This window comes from Pararge aegeria, chromosome 20 (assembly GCF_905163445.1).
Source record: "Pararge aegeria chromosome 20, ilParAegt1.1, whole genome shotgun sequence".
NCBI classification, from domain to species: Eukaryota; Metazoa; Arthropoda; class Insecta; order Lepidoptera; family Nymphalidae; genus Pararge; species Pararge aegeria.
In genome coordinates, this window is record NC_053199.1 from 13,845,731 (window position 1) to 13,863,157 (window position 17,427).

Here is a 17,427-nt window from a genome sequence, read left to right on the forward strand (position 1 = left end):
TAATTTTATCTTGTTGTTTGTTGTTTGTATATTGTTTGTTGCGAAAATCAGCGACGTTTTCGAGTGTGCAATATCGCACTAAGGGTATAAAGCAGGTTCGTTGCCCACACGTTTGCGCCCCATAATTTATATCAGAAAGGATTTCTCCGCTGCGAAATTACTTGTTTCTCTGTATATTTAACCCGCCAAGCATCCGTGAAATGGAAATTTTTGACCCCTTGTTTCTTTTTTCTGTTATGTTGTAGGCTTATGTTATCCTATGTGGACCAATTCAATCCTTTTCCAGTGTCTCCCAAACGTATGGACATGCAGATTTGCATATGTTTGTAATGAGTTAAGAAAATTAACAGAGTACGTTTTTTTATCTTCAGTAAGCACATTTAAATTTGGGTAGTGATCTAAGATATTTTCTATATATCTTTCTATATCCTTAAGATACTAGCCTTTACACGCGACAATTTCAAAAAGGTCCAGAAGGAAATAAAAAGAAATTGAGTGCAATAACCTTTGTAACGTTACGTCATTCCTTAGAGATTTTTATATTTTCCAAAATGAAATGTAACCTATGTGTGTAAAGAGGGTAAAAGCTATATCTTTTCAAATTTTTGGCAAATTGATTAAGATTTACAAAAGCGGTGATAGCTTTGTGGTTAGAGCTTAAGATTTTCTTCTTCAGCTCTATCGGACGGAATTCGAATATCGGCACGCAACTCTAACTTTCGGAGTTATTTGGGTTTTTTTAAATTGCAGGAATTTAAATTTCGCGAAGGTGTGTGAAATCTACCCGTGCACACTTAGCGTGGTGTGCTACAGCCTAAAGGCAATCAGTGTGATAGGAGACCCATGCTCGGAGTGTAGTGGGCCAAATATTTGTTGATATAATGATGATGACGTAAAGGAATAATAAACATCAAAACTTCAGTATTAGAGTAAGATTCAACAAAACTAAGTCCTCTGAGTTCAACTTGCCCCTATAATCAACCTACTTCGTGCTTAAGAGTTCAAGCTACCCCTATATTCAAGTAGTTTGTGCTTAAGAGATCAAGTTACCCCTGTATTAAAGTACTCAGCTTCAATAATATAAGACGCGGTAAGCGAAGAGTAAGTGCAACAGAACTCTCACGGGACATCTGACGTTGACAGCGCCGTAATTCTTAGAGGACTGCTTTGTCGGTTATATCTTTCCGTTGGTAAGTTTATTTCTACCGGGATCTCTCTGGTTTACGACTTTAAGTTTTTGAGTAAATAGCTGCTGACAGGACTTTTGAGTTTTTGAGTGTTCCTATGATCTCAATTTGTATTTTTGTGAAGATCTGTTGCTTGAAACCCGCGTTTGTTTTGGTAATAATAATAATCGTTTATTTGCAAGAATGTTTATACAATAACAAGATGTTATTTAACAATACAGTCAGTTTAGAGGTCACATTCTACTAAATTAATAATGTGCAAATTTGGTTCACGGAGAGAGATTAAATTTAAATTAGCAAATTTATTCAAAAATTATAAACGACGGCCGATTGGCGCAGTTTGCAGCGACCCTGATTTCTGAGTCCAAGGCCGTGGGTTCGATTCCCACTACTGGAAAATGTTTGTGTGATGAGCATGAATGTTTTTCAGTGTCTGGGTGTTAATATGTATTATTCTAAGTATTTATATATGTGTGTATTGTCGTAGTATATTTATTATTATTATTATTATTATAAAAAAATCACCCTTAATTAAATGTCATGTCACTAGATTAAAATAAACACTTTAAACACATAATAAAATTAAAAATGTATATATACAATAAATTAATATCCACTGTAATGTTACATAATTTATATTACGAAAGAAATTTATTCAGTTTATAATAAATATTCTTTAACATCATAATTAAGTAAAAAAACATTTTTCGAGAAGCATTTTACTTAATTTATTCTTAAAAATAATATGTAGATTAATACGGCATGCACATTTCATATACTATTGCATCATTTTGCAGTACAAAGCTTGTTGGGATATTCTACAGCTTTATTTGTATTATCTTGCGGTTTCTAAAAATCCGGCAGTACGGCTAGCATAGGTAGGAGACAAAACCTGTCTCCCGATTAAATCCACTGACAGGATTTAACATTTAATTGTACACCTGCCAAAGCAAGGTAACAGGGAAAACCCGTAACTCCCGTTTAATGATACATGTAAATGATTTGGATATTATTTCCACTTGTGCACCCATACTCTGAGAGTAGATAAACCTGTGATGAAGTATTGTTGTTGAGTATATTAATTCTGTCGCTGCTTGCTGTAAATGAATCAGTAGGGCTAAAACGTAATGGTGCTCATTTCAAAATGTTAAAAAAATATTTGTGAATAAAGTCCAAAAACTATAAATTCTTACGTCCGTACACGTTGTACGCTAGTTTTTTTTTTTAATTTCATCTTTGCGTTATGAGAAGAAATATCTGTATTTAAAAAATTGCATGCATAAAATCAACGTATCTCATTAATCTCTAAAATAAGATTTTCGCAGAAACCTGATAACGCTGCTGGCTCATAAGCGTGCTGTTATCTCGCAAAACGGTCATTCTCTGTCGGGAAATTATTCTATAATACGCCTTCCATTATTCACGCTAAGCTAAGAAAATGATGAAAATATTTCAGTGTCTTTGGTTCCTTATATACTTTAGATGCTTCTAGTATAATCAAATTGCATTTTGTTAGGTTTAATTAAACTAAATATTATATTTACACCATAAAGCTCTTGTGTGTTTGGTTTTCGCGGTAATCTTAGGAAATATTAACGCACAGAAGCTAAATAATTCATGTAATTATAAAAAACTCTAGGATGAATGAAAACATATTATATTTTACAAGTACCTGTGATAGTCGTACTTGAATAAAGAATTTTATGAATTTTGAATTTGGAAAAACAAATTAATATAACAAAATAATAAAATTTATCAACAAAGAAGATAAGGAATAGAATGCTATTACTAAAGTTTTAAATAATTATATCTTACTTTCTCTCTTAAAATCTATAATAAACTAAAAGTGGAAACAAACAATCGACTTACTGGAAACGGAAATAAATTGCGTACGTGACTTTGTGGCGTTTAATATATTTTGCTTTTATTACGTGATTCCTAAGGTTATTTTGGTAGGTTCCTACTAATGCATTTTAAGCGATATCTTATAACTAATTTATTACATCGACGTTAATACAATTGATCATCCTCTAATTGACAAGAAGGTTGTTTTGTTCACAAAATCATAATTGTAAAATGTCGTAAATTAGATTGCTGAGTAGCTTACTGACTTTTTCGAAATGGCGATATCACTAAAAGCAGACCGAATTTATGTTATAAATATAAACCTTTAACTATTATATATAATTCCAGTGTCACGATATTTGTCCGGGATGAACTCTGAAACTACTGACCCGTTTTCAACTTTTTGTAGGATAGTTTATATCTCAATTAATAATTGCAATATTATTTTATTGCGAATTAATTGTTAAATATCTCACAAAGAATCAAATTTATCAGTTAGTTCGATAAGGCCCCAACAGATGGCGGTAGTTAGTTGACTGGATTGACTAAGTATCCAACAGATGGCGCTATTAATATCACAAATATGAGAGTGTGTTTCTTTGTCTTTCCGTCACGCCCTGACTAAGCAACCTATCGACTTTATTTTTGGTATAGAGTTAGTTCAAAGAACGGCGAGTAACATAGGCTACTTTTTATTCCAGAAAAACAAACGGTTTCCACGGGATTTGAATAAAACCGTAATAGACACGGACGAAAGACGCGAGGAACAGCTAGTATATTACATACTACCTACTTTTAATAAATGAATTTTGAATTTAAATTTGATAAGAAAAATTCTAACTTAAAATTCAAAGGTACGTAGGTAAATTCTAACCTAAAATTCAAAAGTACGTAAATTATAACTTAAACGTAAGTTGAACGTAGCAAAGAGATAATTTGAATGCCTAATGCGTGTCACTCCAAAGGAATTCATCCTGCTTAGCGTTAAACCGCCAGGAAATTGTTTACTAATACGTCCTCCATACGCCTCAAAAGCCTTTTTGAATCAACGTGGAAGATGGTTGCTCTTCCCGGCTTAATTGGACGAGTATCTCTTGGGGAACTTTAATTATCTAGAACAAAACCAGAGCGAGACTTTAATTATCTTGTGTCTCGGACAAAGCAAAAAGCCCAGACTATATTAGTCTCTAAAGTCAACAAGTAGTGGACTAATCGTTTTAGTTTCTTATAAACTTTTAAGCTATATAGTTGGTTTAAAAAGTTAAAATTCAAATATGTTTTATTCATGTTCACCTATCACAGGCACTTATAACGAGTTCGTTACATATGTAATACCGTTATTGTAAGGTGGTGGTTATAACTACATTCGTTAACTCAAAACTAAAGCTAGGAGGGCCCCAAACGTGGTTATAATTTGGTTATATAAACTTGGTCTAAAAAGAGCCCACAACATACTCAGCCGGTTTGTTTTGTTATCACCATCTAACAATCAAATTAATATTTTGCTTTAAACATTGTAATATTGGTGAATTGTGTATCATTCTTTTTACGTCGGAGTTAATTTGAAACTTAGAGATAATAACTTGGACTGACTTTCATTTATTAAAAAAAAAAAATGTGTGTGAAGTGTGTTATACTAGTAGTAGCTGTAGTAGTAGAGAGTGGATGCCAGTATGACTTTAGGCACATGAGGCAAAAGTAATAATAAGCGCGGACGAAGAAGGCGGGCAACACCTAGTTTGTTAATAAGCTATTAGACACGTATAAGAAGGTGGTGGAACATGCCCTAAGAATCCAACATCAGTGCAGTAAACTTTTTATGTGAATTAACATTATGATGTTTGTAGCGGTCTCCACATTACAGAACTAGATGGCGGCACAAAACATCCTGCATCGCGCTAGCGAAGTGTTCACGAAGAATGCCTATATATAAAACTTCCAAAAATGAATGTTCGAGGGCCCCGATTCCTGACGTCACCCGGACGTGGATCCTTACCACGGTCACGGGGGCTTTTGGACTAAACAATGATTAGTCCAAAAGTCCACCAACAGTCACATTAACGTCGAAACCGAGCCGAGGTCCGAGCCCTCGCAGGAGGCACCCTCGATTCGACGTCTCCCACTCTCCCCCGATGTCGTCGAGCCCTGGGGCTCCTCTCATGGCGAGCTTTCGCGCTCGCCCTACTCCCCCGGTGACGCCATAGAAACCCCTCAGGTGGTTAGCGGCAAGTGTCCATCCGCATTCATATTAAATATCCACCGGTACAATGTCATGAGCATTGGCTGTGAATCAAATATAATATCAGGACATATTAAGTAAATTTATTTACCCACTTTATAAAATTTCTTATTGTATCAATAATTTCATTTATAGAGTTAACGTCCGTACGCTGAAAATAAAAGACCTCCTGACATCGATAAACCCGAAATTCATTATTTTATCCTATCTTCAAAAACGCTTCTTAATGAAACTTTTCATCAAACTCCGTTATAATGTCTTTGAACTTATGCAAGATTTTATATTAAACGCTTTGGCATTTCAAAAATCCATCGTGTAAGTGAATGGTGATATTCCGCATTTGTGATCCGGTGTGAGAGTAAATCGAAATTCAATATCCGTTATTCGGAGTGCAGTCCTCATAATGGGTTGTGAGGATATTTGAAGATACCCGTTAAGGCTTTATGATTTCTAGTAGCAATATTGAAGGCGGGTTTAAGACGGCTATGAAAATTTAAAGTTTGGATAACATTTTAAAGGTTGATGGTAAAAGGACAGCACTTTGCAGGACACATTTCTTATCAGAAGGCCGGTTCACTTTCTCTGTCGATACCACAATTAGCTAGCCACTGTGGAAAGTTGGCACCAAATCACCTGTTAAATCGATATTTTGCATTTAGAAAAAGCCTCTTTAAAATCGATCAAAAGTAACTAAAACAAATTTTGTGACAAGTAATTAAAAACAAATAAAAAAAAAAATTGAACGAAAACAGCGAACCTAGTTCAATAAGATAAGCCAAGTGTAGCCGATATAATTTTTTAACGACCAATTTAACGCTTGTTTTTATATTCAAACCTTGTCCCCCCCATTAAGATAAGGGCCGGCCATTAATACGGGCCTGGAGAGTGAATAAACCATTTTTAAAACGTCACAATTTGTGGGGTTAGGAGATATTGATGGGAGTTCGGCTGACGGATGTGCGAGGGATATTGGCGAAAACGGCTTTAGAAAATGATAAATCAAACGTGTCGGCATACTGTAGGTTTTTTTACCCGCATCAGGGTTCCTCGTGTGAGATTTACGTTTACTCATTCGCTATTGCTTGAAAGGCATCTACGATTGATGTGGAATCAAATAAGCGCCATCTATTGTCAGTGTTTTCCAAGTTTGTAACTTTCCAGAGCCCGTATTAGTAAACGTGGGTAGAAAAACTCTTACTTTGCAGTCAGAAATTAGTGCATATACTCATATATTCATATCATTTAATATATTAATAAGTGAAGCCAAAACTTAGTAGGGTTTATACAAAAATTGCGGATGGAGCATGAAATTTTTCACACTGACACTTTAGGTATATAGAGGAGTGCAGAATACTAATATTGTTTTTAAATGTATGACTTATACATACATTAAATCAATGAACACACACGCATATATACTCTTTTGACGTGACAACGTCTTATAATTCGATGGAGCCGGCTGCACGCACGAAAATGACGCATGACGTAAGCGGCGTTACCTCGCTCTGAGGCGTTCTATTCCAGGCTTGTATCCGTATCATACATCATGAAGCGGTGATAGCTCAATGGGTAGGAGCTCGACTTCACTTTCGGGGGACCGAATTCGGATCCCAGCACGCATCTCTAGCTTTTTTCTGCTTAAACGGTGAAGGAAAACATCGTGAGGAAACCTGCATGCCTGAGAGTTCTACAAAATATTCTCAAACGTGTGTGGAGTCGGACTACGGCCTTAACCCCTTCTCATTGTGGGAGAACACCCGTGCCCTGCAGTGGGCCGGTAATGGGTCATCTTAGTACCCATAACGTAAGCTACGTTTACTTTGCGGCTAAATGACGGTGTGTTTTGTCGTATTCAATTTATCTATTATTATTTAATTATGTTTGATGATATATCCAAGTGCACAACTTTATTAGTTTTGATTTAAATCGCAATCTTAGGTACTCAATTATCAATCAAGAGCGAAGTTCCACTTCAGCTGAACTCAAACTTAATGATTATTACCGATCGTTAGCAGTTTCGAAAACTTTCCCATTTTGCTCTCAAAAAATGATTATTGTATTTTACATTCGCTTTTGAATTAGAAAAAGTTTATCATTGAGTTATCAATATAAAATACTGACTTGGCCTTATTTCCAACGTGTCATTAAGTCGAAATACTTGTCGTGAAGCAGTATTTTCACGTTCTGATATTTGTTTTTTTTGTTATTCCGACGTTATGCCCCGTTTATTTAATAATTAGGGAATGTTAAGTTTTAGCATTCGAAATTGCTTTCGAATTCGAGTGGGCTATGTCTAACTTTTGGATTTTCATTGTAATTTCTTTCAACTAGGCCTACTTTATAAACAAATTTCACAGTTTTGCATCATTTTACAATTAATAATTCCTTATTCCATCACAAAGATGATTATTTACAAATTTAAACTCGTAAAAAAATTAGCGAATTACATGCACTGGCGTTAAGACGACATGAGATAGCGTTATGTCACTTGCCGTGACGGACGATTTTACTGCCAAGGCGAGCAGAAGATTTTTCATATGAAAAAGTAAGCCGCTACGGGAGGTTAAGCAGATGTACAATATTTAAGTTAACTCTAGAATGAATAATTAATAAAACCCCATAACAAAAAATGCTGTAAAATAATTAAAATTCACGAATCTTTTATTTGAAGACGACCTAACATGGCAATATAGCAATTGACGTCGTCTGTCCTGTGTTCGTAAAGTAGATTCTACTGAGATGAAGTCGGCATGATACTAATCTGTTTCTCCTTTCGAAAATCAGCCAGTTTAAAATTATTATCCTGTCATATTTATTTTTTATTTATTTATTTAGACATCTTTATTGTGTAGTATAGGATTAATTAAAAATATACATAAAAGTTAGAGGCAAAAGGCGACCTTACCACTAAAAGTGATCACTGCCAGGTAACCTTAACGATGGGAATATACATGAGAGACGAAAAAAATCGCAATTACAATAAAACAATATATAAATTTACACACTTGAGGACATAGTACTAATAAGTAATATAATAAATTATACTGTCTTGCGAGAGATGAAAAAAGAGTTTCGTTACTAATTATTTTTATTAGTTTTTTATTAGGTTTGGTGCATACACGCACAAGTGAGTCGAGAGCCGTAACATGATTGTGTAAGAGAACACCATATACCGATTAACTTGATGCCATAAGGTTCGATTTATTGCCAAGGCGAGCGATGATTCACATTTAAAAAATCACGTAAAATCGGAAGTCGGTGGAAATTTCACTGCGATTTTTTGAGAAACTTTTTGAATTGTTGAGAACAAGTCGTCGCTATTTCCTGGCAAAATTAGGCGTCTCAGATCGCTGGAACGGAACTCAAACGAAATTGCTAATAATGTCTACCTTCCCTTTCTTTTGAAGAAAGTATTGTGCGGGGCATCAGGTTCTGAGATAATCAGTTTTAAATTGATTTTTTGTTGAATGTTTAATAAAGTGTCACTCAGCGAGCGATGAAAAGAACGATGTTAGGAGTATCACTACGCGATCAAATCAGTGTGTTAAGTAAGTGGTTATGAAGAACCAATTAAATAAGCCACCAATCAATTAATTAAGTTTACTTATTCACTAGGAAATAGGAAAGTCCCTGGCTAGTTGAAAATAAATAAATTTATTTGCGATATCAAAAATTAATCGTTTAAAAATGTAGGGCCGTATCTGATTTCTTTAAATAAACTATGGCAAAGGTTTACTCAAAAATTAACAGCGTTTTGGTTTTACAGATAAGTCTTAGACAATAAATAATGTACCTTTAAAGACTCTAAGAAAGAAGAAGTATTATTTCGGTTTTCATTTACACGTTGTATATAAAATAACGATAGTAATACCTACCTATGAGTAACTTTGTTTTATAAACAGTGTAAATTATAATGACAACTGACCTACATTTTACACACTTCATCTAGATACAATTTCAATTTCAATTACAGATCAGTTAATTTTTCCCATAAATTAATCCCTTTTCTACACCTGCTTTTGATGTCAGGCAACACGGATACTGTGTATTCGATCAAAATAAAACAAGAGATTGAACCGAATTTTAAATTCATTTTATACTCTTAATTATTTAGATTGTCTCAAAAAGGGGTTAAAAGGCTCTTTTAAAAGAAGGAAGCAAGCGGCACGGTTACGCTCCTCGGAATGATTGGATAGGATTCTATTACGTAACTTTTAAATTGTCCGGTATAAAACGAGACGCCGCGCCGCGCCGTGACTAATCGGCTTAGCTGGATGAAATTAGTTTCGTCCAATCGCTATTAAGACAGATATCAAAGAAGATTGCTAATATTGTACGGTATGTTAATTTTTTAAATTTTTTTAACCGTAAGATTAATTTACCTGAGAAGATTGACGACCTCCCTGGCGCAAAGGTGAATGCTCTGAAGTCCCGGCTTCGATTCCCGGCAGGGCAATTTGGGAATTTATAATTTCTGAATTTTCCCTGGCCTGGCTAGTTACCGACAAAGACGTTCCGCTAAGCGATAAAAATGAAAATAAGTCCAAGATGGCCGAGGTGAATCTGAGAATGTTGTTAGCTATGTTTGATGATAATCGGTTCAAGATGGCCGAGGCGAATCTGGGAGAGTTCTTAGTTATGTTTGATGATAATCGGTTAAAAAATGCTTCTTACTCGTATAAACGAAAAAATCCCGAATTCAAAACAACTTTTGAAACTCTATTCGAAAGTGTCAATACAAATATGAAACGCTTACATAATTAGAAGAATCTCAAATCTAATGTTTAATATCTGACAATAATGCCACACGTCCACTCGATATCCTCCATTAGCTTTAGCAAGTGACCATAGAGCCTTAACGAGTGTCGTGATATACCGCTCAAGCCATTATGACGACTGCACCCCGTGTCCGTAGAATGGTTATTGTATTTCGATTTACCCTCATAAGTACTTACAAGTGAGAAATATCAATGGTATAGCTGGTAATTTTTCTTTCTTACTTTTCCTTTACTTGTATGTTATAGTTTTTTTTTTTAGCCCTGGTAGTAAATGATGCAGGCTAAGATGGTAGCGGGCTAACCTGTTAGGGAGTATTGTATATACTACTACATGCCCCTAATCGGTTTCTGCGCGACATCGCACCGGAACACTAAATCGCTTAGCGGTACGTCTTTGTCGGTAGGGTGGGAACTAGCCACGGTCAAAGCCAGACCAGACCAGAAAAACCCAAGTCCTCCTACTTAAATTAACCGCGCTCACCGTTGTGCCAGGGAGGTCGTCGTAGTTCGTTGTATGTAAGTAAGAACCGATGGACGTTGGGGTCCCAAGGTGTTGGAATGGCAACCCCGCACCGGTAAACGCAGCGTTGGTCAACCCCAAACCAGGTGACATCAAATAAATAAACATATTGCCCTCTAGCCCCAATATAAGCGTAGCTTGTGTTAACTGTTATGGGTACTAAGACAACTGATGAATATTTATGTATACATAAATACTTATAATATACAGATAAAAACCCGGACACTGAAAAACATTAATGTACATCACAGAAACATTTTCCCGCTGTGGGAATTATTCCCCGGACTCGGAAAGCAGAGACGCTACCCACTGGGCCCATCGCCGGTCAAAATTTTCCTGCCCAAACAAAATTACAGTAATGGGTGGTTGATGAAAATCCTACGTATGAAAAATTCGAGGTACAGCGTACCCGGAAATCGTAGGAGGACCGTAATTACCTGGGAAAACGGAAATTAAAACCCGGTACCGGAAGTATAAATGGAACTGGAAGCAAGCTCGGCGGAAGGTGCAACGCAAACTGAGTAGCCTAGTGCGAGGAGTACGTGTTACTTTTGCTTGTTTTTCAACCCCGGCCCCGACACAAAAATAGCGGGGTGTTTTGAGATGAACCGATTTTGATTTTGTTTTTTCTTTTGTATTTGAGAGGTAAATCTTGAAGTATTCTGTGATATGGTATGACTGATGAAAATAAGTCCAAGATGGCCGAAGTGAATCTAAGAATGTTCTTAGCTACCAGTATGTTTGATGATAATCGGTTCAAGATGGTCGAGGCGAATCTGGGAGAGTTCTTAGTTATGTTTGATGAAAATCGGTCCAAGATGGCCAAGGTGAATCTGGGAGTTTTCTTAGCTATGTTTGTTATTAATCGGTTCAAGATGACCGCCGCATCAATATCTTTTTACAATTACCTTAATATAAATACAAATAAATATACATATATTACGACAATACATATCGCCTATCATAGCATCTAGCCCCAAAGTGAGCGGAGCTTGTGTTACGGGTACTAAGATAGCTGATGAATATGTTTATGAATATAATACACATAAATGTTTATAATATACCTACAGATAAAAACCAAGGCACTTAAAAACATTCATCTTTCTTACATAAACATTTTTGTTGGAATCGAACCTGGTAACTAACCGCGGCAGAAGCCTCCCACCGGACAGAATTTTTTATGTTTATTCATTACATACGACGGAGTTCATATTAAAATGTAGTAAAGTGTCTTAGTGCATCAAAGCCGCCGGATTCATACAATTTAAATGAATGTGTACATACGTCTGACGTGATTCAGTCATGAAGAATGAGCACGCCTTCCTACAAAATGTATTACTCGGCCAGTGGTGTGCATTTCATAAAAGCATAAAAGCATTGCGTATCTTGTAAGTTTGTTTTTAATGTGGTTACGCCTACTCTTGCTTTTCGCAGAGACAAATTACGCTTAATTTTAATTGTATATCATGGAATTTCGCAAAGTAACGCCTGCGTTTATCCACTCTGCCAAAAAGACGTAACCTATAAAGTCCTAGCAAAAGTTAAAGCTAAGCTCTATACACACAAAAATGTTTGAGTAGTTTTCTTAATCCTAAGGTTGCCTGGCAGAGATCACTACTTAGCGATAAGGCCGCCTTTTGTATCCTGCTTGATTCTTCTTGTGTTTGTTCTTTTTTTTCTCGCTTTTCTGAGTGGTGTACAAATAAAGAGTTTAAATATATAAATAAAGTATAAAAACCCCATGAACCCGTTTACAAAAAAACTGTGAACATCAACACAATATTTACGCACATCTTTAATTAAGCCACATGATTCGTTCCAATCAGTTTATCCAGACTGCCGGAAAGTGGGCCAATTTTCTCCATAATCCGGAACTATGATTGCTATATTGTTATTCCGGACACGTTTTTACGGTCGACAGATAAACGAGGCTCATTTTTGAGACGCCGCCGATACAAATAACGCCCGCGGGCAGTCAATTTCAAAATAATTTCAGTGGATTTATTCCGCACTTTGGTTTATCTTGTTTTTGCGCTATAAAACGTAGGGAAACAATATTTACATCTTTTATCATGGCATTTATTAAATAAACTATCTCGATGCAAATAAGCTATCTCGATCACAGCCCATGTCGGGTAAAAAGGTATTAGTTAGGTAATTCTTAGTATCTGTCCCGTGTTAGGAAATTGGCACTGATAACCACCGTACCAGCCACGGAACGTGCCTTACGTGCCAGCCACGGAACGCGCCTTACGTGCCAGCCACGGAACGTGCTTTACGTGCCAGCCCCGGAACGCGCGTCCGGCGACCAGTGAACGGCGACCAAAACGTTTAGTGTCTGAAACAAATGTACGGAAATATACCAACAATGTGATGTGTCGTAACGGCAGATCAAAATTTAGTTTTCACTACCCCTCCTCGTACGGCGGGTTTCGTCGAGACAAGGGAATATACGGCATCAATGACATCTGTGCTAATGGCACGATTTACTGCGATCACCAAACTGTCTACACAGCGTGGTGTTTATAGTAAAACCCTCCCGTTGCGAGGGTCCTTTAGTCCAGCAGTGGAATGTTATAGGATGCACCAGGCATGCAAAGGGGCAGGACTGACCAGCGACGCGGTTAAACATAGGTATATTTACTCACATCGCACGACTTTTCCGGTAGCCGGCACGTAAGGTAGAAAGTTAAGACCCGGTTCCGGGACGGACCCTCTCTCATCTCTCACAAGACCGAAAAATTCAAAAGATTGTTAAACTATAAAAAGAGCAATCTGCAGATTTTCTTGCCGGCTCTTCCCGGTATAATCTGCCTTCCGAACCAGTGGTACAGTCACTTTCAAAAGTGCTTATAAACGAGGCCTACTTGAAACAAATGAATTTTGAGCGGGAGAATTTTATACGAAGTCAGCAACGTTCAGCGATAACATCTGGTAAACACACTGCTCCAAAAAAGTTTTGTCTCGTTTCGACACCTTATATCCGAGAATCTAACTTAGATTAGAACATAAACATTAGTGTGCCCGCAGGTAGAGTGCAACCCGCAGGTACAGTAGAGAAAATTTCTTGTGAATCCGGAAAGAGGGAAGAAGCTCGACAGCTAGGCTATCACAAGCTTTTCAAAGCAAACTTGTGCAACGTTTGTTTAATTGCAGCATATCTCACAGGCATTTCAAACTTAATTGAATAAATAATAGGGTCCCAAACGCAACGGGTTGGTGTACCGCGTCTGTATAACGCTATACAAAAAACGCATTTAAATATTACAATCACTGTAATCAGTTATTTCCGGCTAGTCGGAATCGGAAACTAGGCCAATTTGCCCCACATTCCGGAACGTTATTCCGGAGCGACATTGTTATTCCGGACACGTTTTTACGGTCTACAGATAACCGCTCATTTCTGAGACGCCGATATAAATAGCCCCCGCTGGGCGAATAAATTTTAAAACCATCTCGGTGGATTAACCGCGGTCCCAGTCGGAATGTGGATTTATCTCGCCGCTGGAAGCTGGGAGGTACTTAAGCGCTTTTAATTTTTGAACTACATGTAGCAGCTTCAATGGAACTGTAAAGATGCCTTATATCACAGCATTTCGTTATTTAACCACCTTATTCTAAATTTGTTACTAGTTTCTACTGTTATAATAAATACCCTACTTTCACGCAAAAACTACTTAACCGATCCTCATGAAACTTTGTACCCATGTTCTTGGAAGTGTTAGAAGTAATTTTTATCCCAACATTAAGTGTTTAACGATATCTCCGACAAATTATAACCGATTTAAATAATTATTTTTGTACTATAGAGGTATATAATATGTGTTTAATTTTTAACTTTGTGAAGATCTGATGAATGTGGTTGGAGATAGAGGACAGAACTCCTCAGCGGACAGCAGCAGACCCGTCATTTAAGCCTTAAAGATACTGAATACTTTATTTTTTTTAGAACACAACTAAATTGAATGCCACATCAAAAAAACAAAATCAAACTCAGACAAAGTCGCGGGCAACAGCTAGATAATAATAATAAAATCCAATAAATCTTTTATTTGGGATTTTTTATACATGAACACCAATATCACAAGACAAAAGTGTGTGCGGATATAATAAAGAATAAAATTTGATTAGGCATAGCTCCTGTTCCGCCCAGGATTTTTAAAATCGAATGATTGTCGAGAAAAAAGCTCGTTCTGGCAAAAAAACAGAGAAACCAACTATTTATCTTTATTTTTAGTAGTTTGGATATTTACAGATGAGGAGAATAGGGGTACAATGCAACTGAAGTACGCGCTGGTAAATTGGCGTAGAGATCTTTTTTGTTTTTTTTTTGTCCACCATACGTTAGTCCTTGACTGCTATCCCTTTAATGCAGTCTTAGATCGTCGCGGGCTGTTAAGGGGAAAGGTAACCTATGTTTAACCCATATCCCTAATCGGTTTCAAAGTCAAAGTCAAAAATATCTTTATTCAAGTAGGCCCATATATGGCACTTATGATGCGTACATTACATGACAAATGTGTACAAGGTAGTAAGATGATGGAGATAACCATATACGTTAAATAACTAAAGCTACGAGGGCTCCAAACGCGCCCTGGTCCACAACCAGCAACCAGGTTAGAGCAATAATTGACACCCAAGCTTTTTTATCGATAACGTAGTCCTTTATACTATAATAGGACTTTTCTATAAGCTTACGTTTAGTACAAACTTTGAACTTTTTAAGAGACATCTCGAATATGACAATGGGTAGTTTAATGTTATATAGTTTGTTTCATGTGACCTAGTATATTGCACTGCAAGTTTATTCTTACTTCTAATGTTGAAACTATTGCAGTCACATTTTTTCTTCAATTGGGAAATAATTTTATGGATATACATTAAATTTTCAAATATGTATTTCCTATATACTGTAACACAATTTTTAAATTTATCTCTCAATGACTCTCTCCGACCCATTTTGTAAATCGCAAGCGTTTCTAAACGACATTGTACTGGGTCGCCTGAACGCTTCGCACTAGCCACGGCCAATCTTCTTTATTAATATTTTAAAGATTAAAATTTTGTTCACAGGTAGTGGAAGATTGGAAATTCATGTCTATGGTGCTAGACAGATTCTTCCTATGGCTTTTCACCATTGCTTGCTTCGTGGGTACATTCGGCATCATCTTCCAGTCTCCATCGCTCTACGATACCAGGGTACCAGTCGACCAGCAGATATCTTCAATACCCATGCGAAAGAACAACTTCTTCTATCCAAAAGACATAGAAATTATTGGTATTGTTAATTAGACTTCTCTTCTCTTCTACTGGCTCTGTGCCCTTAAGCAGATATCTATAATCACAATTATCAAGGCAGGCTTTCATTGGCAGGGCTCGGGTCTTCTCTCAGAACTAGATGGGTTTAGACCGTAGTCCACCACGCTGGCCTAGTGCGGATTGGTAGACATCACACCCCTTTGAGAACATCATGGGGACCTTTCAGATTATTATTTTATAGATGTAGATTACTATCAATATTATTAATTTATATCATATCTGTATAATATATTTATTCATTAATTAAATAATGGCTGTGACTTTTGTTCATAAATTTAAATAGTTAAGTAATACTATGATTAATTTAAGCTTAAATAAATGATCATTAAATACAGATACCGAATGTTTCCGATTGTCATTAAATTAATGAAAATATTTTCGAAAATATTATCCCTCAATGTAATATTACCTTAAAAGGTAATATTTTCGATGGGTTACAATATTGTGTAATAAATTTGACAGGTTAACCCTTAAAAAATCGTATTCCTGAATTAGAAATAAAATTATATAAATATGAAGTAATACCATTATAATTATTTATAGTTTATATGTATAAGAAACTAATTATGTCTCAATACCATATTACGGCTTGATGGTTGAATAAAACTTAATTATTAATTATAAATCTTTGTTGTTTTATTATTACTTTATTTTAATCCAAACAAGTTAGCCCTTAAATTTCATCTTAGATGGTGGTAAGTGACAATGCACTCTAAGATGGTAGCGGACTTACCTATTAAATGTATCATCATCAACATCAACAGCCCACAAGCGTCCATCGCTGAACATAAATAACCCTTTCCAAGAGCGCACCACCACACATGGTCCTCCGCCTTTCTCATCCAATCGCAATCGAAGTTATGGCAGTTATATATATCCCTTAGTAATTTATAGATCTACTGGATCGTGGCATCCTTTCAGATTAAGTAGTGGTAGAGTTTTTGTTACGGAGCCCGTCGCAATTGAACACTGCATTGTCACAAAGCTATGTCAAAGTAAGCGTAGCTTGTGTACTAAGATGACTGATGAATATTTTTATGAATAACTAGCGTACCCAGCCCGCTTCGCCGGGCTAGATTTTGCTTTATTTTATTTAAGCAATAAACTTAGATCATTAAATTTTTAACTTAAGTCATATAATATATTCAATCATTTATTTCTCTCCGTATTCATTCTCTTCTATTCTCTTCGCGAGCGGGTGAAGATCATTAGCTACACCCATGTACACCCAACAATATAATATTATCATAGTAAATAAAAGCTGTATTTGTCAGTTTGACAGTTCAAAAATAGGAGTGCTCCGATCGTCACCAAACTTTACAGGATTACTCGCCAGGTCAATCCGGAGATTCCCCGAAAGTTTCATTGAAATCGGTCCAGCCGTTTCGGAGCCTATACGGAACATACCCACACACTTTATCTTTTATATATATAGATATATATAAATACTTATAATATTTATAATATTCAGACTGACTCTGAAAAATATTCGTGTTCATCAGAAGGTATTTAGGGTCATGTAGCTCTATCTAGCACTGG

At 36.2% G+C, this 17,427-nt stretch overlaps 1 protein-coding gene across 3 annotated transcripts in view; it reads left to right on the forward strand.

The window, feature by feature from the left end:
- Nucleotides 1-16,018, forward strand: part of LOC120632548 (acetylcholine receptor subunit beta-like 2) — an 84,371-nt gene extending 68,353 nt beyond the window's left edge. For all 3 annotated transcript variants that reach the window (XM_039902410.1, XM_039902408.1, XM_039902409.1), the window contains one exon: nucleotides 15,643-16,018. In XM_039902410.1, coding sequence (XP_039758344.1) covers nucleotides 15,643-15,861 — 219 coding nt within the window. In that variant the 3' untranslated portion in view covers nucleotides 15,862-16,018. The remainder of the gene's footprint in view (nucleotides 1-15,642) is intronic.
- Nucleotides 16,019-17,427: the final 1,409 nt, after the last annotated feature.